Genomic DNA, 9,997 nt, shown 5'->3' with positions numbered 1-9,997 from the left:
CTACTATAAAATATAAAAAGTAGCTATAAAATATTTTAAAATAATTTTGACTTATAATAAATAGGGTGTATACCTTTGCTATAGGAAACTTCTTGGCTAATAATCCCTTTTTTCGGTTCTTATTGTCATAACCTTTTGTTTCCATGAAATCTATGGTGAAACTAATGCAAGTTGACGTTACCAGGAAATGAAAATGAGGCCAAGTTGAAATCCAACAAATCATATATAGTCCTTTCCATTTAGTTTATTCATAAGCAAGAGACTAAAAGCTATGCAAGAAAAAAGTTCCATAGATTAGAATCAAACACAATTAGCATTGATTAGAGAAGAACTAAAATGATTACATATATAAACAAAAGAGAGTTAAATGATAATCTTCATAGAGTTAAAAACTAAGTTAAGTATCTTCGTCATGGCAATTGAAGACCTGAACCTAACTCTAGATTAGCGTCTAGAGACGAAATCTACAGCAACAGAATGGATGTCACAATTCTCCAGTTCTTCATCTAACACATGATGAAAGCCTGTTGTATCGAACAAAGGATCCATAGACACCGATGATATGTTAGAATAAGTTGCTGCCACCTCTGAAGAAGCAGATTGCAGGGTGGAAAGACGGGCTTGAACATAAGCTAACTCTGCTTGCAATGTCAAAACCTACACGTATTATATGAAAAACCAAACAATTACATTTTTCAGGCAAAGCACTAGAACATCAGCAGAGTAGAGAAAGATATCTCTTCATAAATCTATTATAGTAAACCATAAAGTTTATGCCTTGTACTAGCATGAAAATTACTGATAATTATATTACTAGTTCAATTTAGAATGTATATGGGTGTCTCCCATATATTAAAAACTTAGTCATGTGCTAACTGATAAGATCAAAACTGCAGGACACTTCCTCAGAAAGTCTAATTTCGTTTTCAGGAAGTCAACATTTTCTATATTAATTAATTCCCTATCATGGACACTTCAAACAGTACTATTTTATTCTAACGAAAAGAACATTGTAATCTTCCAATGATAATAACTAATCTTAACCCACCCAACATAAGTAATGTGTATGTGTTCATTGATTCATCTTAGAGTCACATAATAATATAAATAGAGTTAAAAAATGGGTAACGTACAATAGCGCATGGTGTAAAAAATTTATTGAACAAAAATTTACTCATACAAATATATACACCTATTTGCATCTGATTGAATATGCCAAATCAAGACTTCCGCTCAGCACTTTTAACAATATTTTGTAGACTTCCACGAAAGACAACAAATCAGAGAAAGCAGGCAAGTCAAATTCTCGAGCTGGTAAAGTTGATTAGTGTTGCTTGTTAGCCCCGGCAAGCAAGAAAACACTATACAAAGTCCACATCAATCAACTATTACATTAATCTATTACAAGTCAGCATAAACCAAAAAAAAAAAAGGGGAGGTGGGGTGGTTCACTCTCACACAAATTTTGCATCATTTCAGAAATGTTAGCTTAAAATGAATAGCGGGTTTTCACTAATAATCAACTCATACAAACAGCCAGCTAAAAAAACATTAACTAGTACCATAGTTGATCTAAAAAATGACTTTTATCTTTGAATAATTCATGAGTTTCTTGCACAGTGCCATCTAAAAGAATAAATCAGTTTCTCTTTTATTTGGTCAAGTTTGTGAAAAACACAAGTATAACTGGTAGTATAGTAAGAAAAGAGGAACCTAAGAAAAAACCACAGCAGTGAACCTGTCTTATTTTTCAGTTACTACATAATAGTTAAGCAGTAGGGGGAAAAAAACAAGCACCTGTTGTTGAAGAGTGAAAATGTGAGCAACACAGCCATAAACAGGGTCTCTAACTCTAGCAAGAGCCTCATAGCAGAGGGTAATAACAGTTTCGAGACGCTTGTTTGCCGGAATGCTAAGTAATAACTTGGAGGCATTACTTGCTCCAAACACCTTGTGGACAGCAGCAAAGTGAGACATACCTTGTTCTGTATCAAAATAAGGTGCAAATATGCAACCCTTTACACACTTCCTTCTAAGATATTTGCATGCACCACACGGTCCACTGCTCATATTTTTTGAACTTTAGTTTCAGTTTCTGTTTTTGCAGAGAGTTTTTTCAATTTTGTGGGGTATGGAGAATGAAGAAGAGAAGGCAGAGAAAAAGCTAAAGATTTGGAGTGAGTGAGATATGTAGGTATTTATTCAATTATAGAAGGTAGGTAGGACTACTTGTCGCTGTTTGTTAGTACTACATACAAGTAGTTCTACTTTAATTTACTCCTATTAGATAAGAAAATATTGAAGCTTTTGGTGGTGGGTCACTAGATAGACAGCTATGCTACTTCCTTGAATCTTATTTCTTACATCATATTTATATGGACTTTGTAAAGTTTGTTTATGTGGCCAAAAAGTCATGGGTTCGAACGGTGAAAATAGGATCTTTTGTAGAAAAGCAGGGTAAAGTTGCGTATAATAGACCTTGTGGATTGGACCTTCTTTGGATGCGGTGCATAACATGAGCTTAGTGCATTTCACTTTTTGAGATTCAAACTTTTTAATTTTGACCGTAAATTTTGATATAAAATATTTAATTTATTTTTCAAAATAAAATTTATATATTTGGAATCTACTTAGAAAGTATTATAAAGCCACAATAAAGGGCTATGAAAAAATACGGTAAAAAAATAACTTATTTGACTCTCGAAATCCGAATACTTAACACATAAACTAGGACGGAGAGAGTACCACTAATGATGTTGCACATGATGAAAATTAGCCAACTTTAAAGTACACTCGAACTTGTAGGAGACATTAATTCTAGATTACAACATAAGTATAAGTAGTATTTGTTGTATTATAAAAGGGTGTTAGGATTTAAAAGTGTTTTAACTAGAGGAAAGGACGGTTTTCTGGTGTTGGGATGCATATATATGTGTAAACTTTTAAGCCAAGGCAAAAGAGAGGAGCAAAAGTGGGGAGAAAAGAGCTGCAGCTTGCGTCAAGCAATCATATAAATGTTGGACTGAGTGCTGGACAGTAGTAGCTCCATTTTTAATTGTTCACCTAGGAAAAAATTATATATGACGTCATTCCTGGCGGCAACCTGAAATATTATATAATAATTTAAATAGGGTCATAGCTTGATCCGATCAGAAGATAAAGAAGATAGACGAAAAACGGATTTTATTTTCCACTTTCTTGATTATTTCAAACTTTCATTAATATAATAGCATATTTTAATCAAGCTTAAAATAAAGCTAATGCATGCATTAAAAGTTAAAACTCATTGCATTAGTAATACCGTGGTTTCTTATGTATTAGTTATACATAGGATAATACCAAATATTGTGTATAACTAATGCTTATAACTAGTAACACATAAGTTCAAAAAATGTACCAAACATGATATTATTAAACACAAAATTAATACATACATTATTTTATCTAATTAATACATCCTACCAAACCACTCCTAAGAGATAAAATTCAACAGTTAGTTTACGAGTTTGGATTTCATTAATTATGGTCACTATGTTTGATTGACATTTTTCTATTTCCAGTATTTTATGTCCAAAGGCTTATTACATTGTTCACCAAAATCTTATCGAATCAAGTCAATCAGCCGTTTCATAGTCACTGCAAACGTAGCTATTCCCAAAGAGGTACAGACATCCCATCCAATTGTCCCTTACTCAATCCTTCTTCCCCCTCTTTGGCGAACACCTCCTTTTCTTCTCGTCATCTCAATCACAAATCACACTCAGTCCTTACCAGTACTACTACAGTTGAGATTTGAGATGAAACAAGAAAGGAATGAAAAGAAAACGAAAAGTGTGTTTTTCCCTCAATCGAGTTCATTCACGCAAGTGTGTTAACTGAGGTGAGAATTCTGCCAATTACCTGTGATATTTAACTGATTGATTTTTATTTTGACTGATTCAAAATAAAATGTGCCTATTGTAGAAGAAATATTACTACCTCCGTTTCAGTTTAGATGAGGTAATTTGATTCGATACGGAGTTTAAGAAAAAAAAAAGACTTTTAAAACTTGTGGTTTTAAAAGCTTAAGGGGTAAAAGCTTTGTAGGGCCATAATATTTGTGTGGTTATAAAAGTTTCTCATTATGAGTAAAATGAAAAGTTTAAAGTTGAATTATTTCCAAATTTAGAAGCGTGTAATTTATTTTGGAACATATTAAAAAAGAAAGTATCTCATCTAATCTGAAACAAAGGGAGTATTTGAGTGCACATCAGATGATTATCTAGTTCATTCTATTTTCGAAATAGAATGTTGTGTAAGATAATGTTGCCCCCGATTTTCCGGTAAAGAAATGAGAGGGAATCATGATCTGACGCAACCTCGAGTAAAGTCGAAAGGTTCCTCATTTATGAGATCGGAGAGGACAAACTGTGCATCCGGGACCAGACACGGCTGAGCATCAGGTCCGGACAGAGTGGAGGTTTGAGACTAAAGAAAAAGAGGAACGGTTAAGCACTATAAGCGGGGAGCCATGATATCCGCCCTCAACTAGGTATTACGGCACAAATCCCGCCAGATACCAACTACAGATCAACACTTACTGAAAAAGAAGATTTTTACCTTATTTAGACTTGTACTAGGAATGAAACTCCCCTACTATATAAAGGGGATAACTTTTTCATTTTAAACCACTGTTGGCACACATATCAAGACAATAAAGTATTTTTGTATTACAGCTATTGTTCAAAGTGTTCTTAGTTCCTCTTTTCTTTAGTTACAACCTAGCCCAAATTGAGGGCTTGATCAGAGCCAGTTTCAGTGTTCAATTCAAAGTCAGGCTTAATTGTTCCATCGCGTTTGGTTTAATCGTTTTATCTCTCTTTAATTTAGTTATTTGTTATTCTTAGATCATTCGTATTAAATTAAATCATGTATCATTTAAACCTCGAACAAATTTAATTGTTATTCATTTTTAAAGGTAAACAGTTTGGCGCCCTCTGTGGGACCAAAGATAATAGTCGTGATTTAATACGAATCTCCATAATACACCCTATTTTACACTTGTTCTTTGAAGTTTGATTTCAGGTTAACCTAAGAATGTCAAATTCTGAGTCTGCTTACTAGAACGTTGATGTCGAGTCGCGCCACCATGATGAAAACAATTTTGTGGTACCTAGCAATGACATGACCCATGTTTATCCCAATGGTGTTCCAGTCACAGACCCGGTCGACGCTAACTCACAGGTTGCCATCAATATCAACATGCCAATTGACCCCGAAAATTGCATTCGCGAGGCATTGCAGCCTTCAGCTAGAGAAGCACCCGAAGGGGAAGGTGATGGAGTTAGCTTGTAGCTAATTTTTGAAATGTTGCAAGCTCAGCAAGGCAATAGCGCAATTGCATATACAAAGTCACGTCCCTAATAGGATTGATCCCGAACGAGTTAGAGAAACACTCGAAGGGATGAAAAAATTGCCGTTGAACCGGATGAATTCAGGCTTGGGCCGAAAAATATCTGAGGTGATAAAGATGCTCAAAGCACTGACAAATGGGGTGGAGTCAGGTGAGAAAAAGATAGAGGCTAACGACAAGAAGGTGAAAACTTACAATTCCAAGGTTGATCAGATCTCGGGAATGCCTCTAATATTGAATGGGCCAGATTCCAAAAAATTCATTCAGAAGTCTTTCTCCTCGAGTGCGGCGTCGAAGCAATCCCTAAGAGATTTCGTATGCCCGACATTCCCAATTTAATGGGACCACAAATCGAAATGAGCATGTAACCTCCTATATGTGAGCAATCAAGGGAAATGACATGGAAGACGACATGATTGAATCAGTGTTATTGAAGAAATTTGGCAAAACCTTTTCCAAATGAGTGATGATATGGTATCACAACTTGCCTCTAAATTCTATTGATTCATTTGCTATGCTTGCGGATACTTTGGCAAAAGCCCATGCTGGCGCCATCAAGGTCGAGATGAGGAAATCGGACCTTTTCAAAGTCAAGTAGAGGGATAACGAGATGCTCAAAGAGTTCGTGTCGAGGTTCCATATGGAACGAATAGACCTTCCCCTAGTCGCAGATGATTGGGTTGTTGAGGCGTTACTCAAGGTCTCAACCCCTGAAGTTTCGTTGCTTCTCAACAATTAAAGCAAAATTTAGTGGAGTACCGGCGGTTACTTGGGCCGACGTCCATAATACATAAGTCGATGATCAGAGTCGATGACGACCAGCTGGAGGCCCCTCAGGGTCTGTTTACCCCAACAAAGTGAATGACAGATTGATAACTAGGGATTCTAGCCTATTTTATGCTCCTTTTTGCTTAGGTTTTGGATAAATAATGTGTAGAACAATTTCCAAAACTAACTTATTGTGCTTGTTTGCAGTGTTTGGTCAAAATGAGGCAAGAAAGTCCTAACGAGCTCATAAAGGAGTGAAACCTGCACAAGCCCAAAGCTGAGCTAAAAGCGTTGACAACAAAGAAATAGTGCGGCCGCAGAAGTTGAACCGCTGAGGTGACCATATTCACACTCTCAACGGTTTGAGGTTCAGAGAAGGCACTTTTGGGCTCAACAAATACCACTATCCGCGGTGAAACTGTGTGCCAGCGGAATTACCTGACGACCGCGGTCCAAAATTTGCCCTCAGCGAAAGTGAGAATCAGAGGACTAGAGATTGGAGCTCAATTGAAAAGCACGGTCTGCGAACATATTTCGCGGTGGTAGTTGAAGATAATGCTGAGGAAGTTGTTTTTCCATTCCCAGCGGAATCAAGTCCAGACTAAGATCAGAAGAGAACAATCGGGGTCCGCGCTTGCTTTTGCGTGGCCGCGGAAGTCCAAGCGCTGAGGCGACCAGTTTTGGATAAATAATGTGTAGAACAATTTCCAAAACTAACTTATTGTGCTTGTTTGCAGTGTTTGGTCAAAATGAGGCAAGAAAGTCCTAACGAGCTCATAAAGGAGTGAAACCTGCACAAGCCCAAAGCTGAGCTAAAAGCGTTGACAACAAAGAAATAGTGCGGCCGCAGAAGTTGAACCGCTGAGGTGACCATATTCACACTCTCAACGGTTTGAGGTTCAGAGAAGGCACTTTTGGGCTCAACAAATACCACTATCCGCGGTGAAACTGTGTGCCAGCGGAATTACCTGACGACCGCGGTCCAAAATTTGCCCTCAGCGAAAGTGAGAATCAGAGGACTAGAGATTGGAGCTCAATTGAAAAGCACGGTCTGCGAACATATTTCGCGGTGGTAGTTGAAGATAATGCTGAGGAAGTTGTTTTTCCATTCCCAGCGGAATCAAGTCCAGACTAAGATCAGAAGAGAACAATCGGGGTCCGCGCTTGCTTTTGCGTGGCCGCGGAAGTCCAAGCGCTGAGGCGACCAGTTTTCCGTTGTCAACAGAACCTCCGTAGGGGCATTTTTGTCCATGTCGCACCCCTTTTTTCCCTTTTTAACGGGGAAGTCCGGGTTTGGACATTCATGGGGGAAAATAACTCGTTTCCTTTTGTGAATTGGGTATTCGAAGAGTCGTCACCTAACGGATTATGGTGCGTTAGGGCACCTTGAGCAATTAACTTATGGACTAGTTTGCATTACTAGAGATTTAGGGTAAGAGCTCGAAATAACCTTGAGGGGAAGGTGTTAGGCACCCCTTGCGGTCCACAACGGTGGGTCCCGCTTGAACTTAAACTATGTGAATTAGTCATTTTTAACAAATAAACAGTTTTAACACGTACTTACAAGTAAAGGCATGTTTTGACATTCTCAGCACATGTATGATTCAAGTAATGAAACAAGGGAAAATGCTTGAACAAGTTGCACATTTATAAAGAAAAGTAAATTTGTTTAAACAACGGGAGTTGGGAAAGAGGGGTCCTAGGTTGGTTAGCCTACGGGATTATACCCACACAACGCTCGGTAATCACTCCTCAATGAGGGGCTACATGTGACATTAGCACGTAGTCATCATATCCTTATTACCCAATTCCCTCCCCTTGGTCATAACCTAAAGCGTTCTAGCAACCTTTAAAGAATCCTATATGTTCACTACCCGTCCCTTCCTTGTGGACCTAGAGGTATTTAGGATCTCTAATTTAGGTAGTTCTAGACCATCCTTAAGTACTTAAAGGAGAAAAATTTAGGCGTCAATCAAAACAGTTAGGACTGCATTTAAAGAGGGAACAATTAAAGGCTCACATTTACCTCTGCAAACAGAACAAGTAAGTGCACGTCTCAAACAATAGTTTTAGGTATTTAAGAGAAAAATTTAGAGCATGACATCTAGGCGAGTAGAGAATATGCAGTACTAAATTTGGACTTAAGTGTCAAAGACCTATTCATCTTGCCTACTGATTTTTAGACCTGTTGATTATGAGCAGCCACAGATAATAGAACACAATTTTACATTTGCAGGACTCTTAATCGTCCTATAGGCTTGCCTAGGCGCATAATAGTGATATCCTAGGAGCATGATATCTATTATTGATTAAGAGTGCAACGAAACAACAAATAGTTTTTTTTGTTTTTTCAACGGTAGTTTAGATCCTATAGGCATGTTCTCTAGTAATATTAATTGAGGTTGCGTTGGAAACTTATTAAAGGAGTGGATAGATTAATTAACTAAACCGATTCAGAATAAACATGAATTAAACTGATTTTCTAACCAAACTGGTTTTAAGTCCTATATGCATGATTTCTGATCAAACATAATGTGAAGCAAGCAGAATTCATTTGACCAAAGTGAAACGCCCTATAGGCATGATTTCTATAAAAGCTTATTTTAACTCCTATGGCATGGTACCTAATTATTAAAAGCTGATTTAGATCCTATAGGCATGACTTCAAACTAATAAAAGCTGATTTAGATCCTATAGGCATGACTTCTAATTGTGTGGAAGTAAAGCAAACATAACTTATTTAAACTAAAGCAGATCCTATAGGCATGTTATCTAACAAACACATTTGAATCAACATGGACCCTATAGGCATGGTATGTACCCAATTTTATCCACAATATACTACTACCCTCCCATTTTCGCTATTCACTTCACTGTTTGTTTACAATTAATTATTACAGACCAAGAATTGAATGAATTACATAAACAGAACAGAAGTTAAGCTATAGGGAGCCTGAAGTAGTCCCAAAATGATTTTCAAGCCTCCAGGCCAATAGTTCCATAGCCAATTTCATGTCTAGGTGTGTCAGAGTTCCCTAAGGACCTCAAGGATCCCGGGAAGTGCTCACACCTAGACCTTTCTCAAATAACAACTGATTATTGTGCAGTGTGGAAGTGCCAGCCTTGATATGCCAGAGTTCAAAGAGATCTCAAGGGTCTCTAAGCAAGTACACATACCAGAGGGGCAGGGCCTAGTATTCTAGGAGTAAGTGAAAGTACATAATAGTTTGAAAGAGTTTAAAAGAAAGGTCTTAGGATTGAAAAGAATTTCTAAAAATCATTATAGTTTGAGGAAAGTGTAAAGAAACAATTTTGCAATCAGAACATTAGTCATAGGACAAACAGTTTTAGGGAGTACTTTGGCAAGCTACCTTCACACAAGGGAAGGGGGATTGGGAACATAGAGAGTACACCTTAATGTAGCATACAAACAATAGAATACATAGAGTTTTGAGGGGGTTCTATAGAACTAGTAGGTGGAATGCAGGTCATGCAGCAAAGCTCACGTCAAAAACATGTTGGAGCCATTCTAGGGAGAACAACTAACTTAGCAGAAGTGAGTCAGAACAGGCAAAGACTTAGATGAGCATGTTAGGCAAATATTAACAAGTGAAGGCATGCTAATTACATAGAAGCAGAGTTTAGGCATGCTAAATAAACAGTAGTCAGTCAAACAGGCTAGTTACATATGTAGACATGTTAAACAGGATAACAAACAAGTAAGTAAAGTGAAAACATGCTAATCATAGGTTTGAATAGGCAGTATTAGGCATGTTGAGTAAGCAGTAAACTTAGGCAAGAATGGACTCAAGCCATATGGGCTAAAGCAGTAAGTAA

The 9,997-nt window shown here is 37.3% G+C and overlaps 1 protein-coding gene across 1 annotated transcript; it reads right to left on the bottom strand.

The window, feature by feature from the left end:
- Positions 1-230: 230 nt before the first annotated feature.
- On the bottom strand, positions 231-2,150 carry LOC104237493 (LOB domain-containing protein 19). The gene is made up of 2 exons (XM_009791647.2): positions 1,798-2,150; positions 231-657 (listed from the first exon to the last, which is right to left on the bottom strand). The coding sequence occupies exons 1-2, from the start codon at positions 2,068-2,070 to the stop codon at positions 445-447; spliced, it is 486 nt and encodes a 161-aa protein (XP_009789949.1). The 5' UTR covers positions 2,071-2,150; the 3' UTR covers positions 231-444.
- Between the last annotated feature and the right edge of the window lie 7,847 nt (positions 2,151-9,997).

The sequence above is a fragment of the Nicotiana sylvestris genome, chromosome 1, assembly GCF_000393655.2.
Source record: "Nicotiana sylvestris chromosome 1, ASM39365v2, whole genome shotgun sequence".
NCBI classification, from domain to species: Eukaryota; Viridiplantae; Streptophyta; class Magnoliopsida; order Solanales; family Solanaceae; genus Nicotiana; species Nicotiana sylvestris.
Note: the sequence above shows the minus strand (reverse complement) of the source record. Positions and strands in the feature narration are given on the sequence as shown.

What these genes read in the sequence shown, in the direction of transcription:
- LOC104237493 (XM_009791647.2), bottom strand. Translation starts at nt 2,070, where the DNA reads ATGAGCAGTGGACCGTGTGGTGCATGCAAATATCTTAGAAGGAAGTGT. An exon ending in TTTTCACTCTTCAACAACAG is followed by an intron (nt 658 to 1,797) that starts GTGCTTGTTTTT and finishes TAATACGTGTAG; the next exon opens with GTTTTGACATTGCAAGCAGA.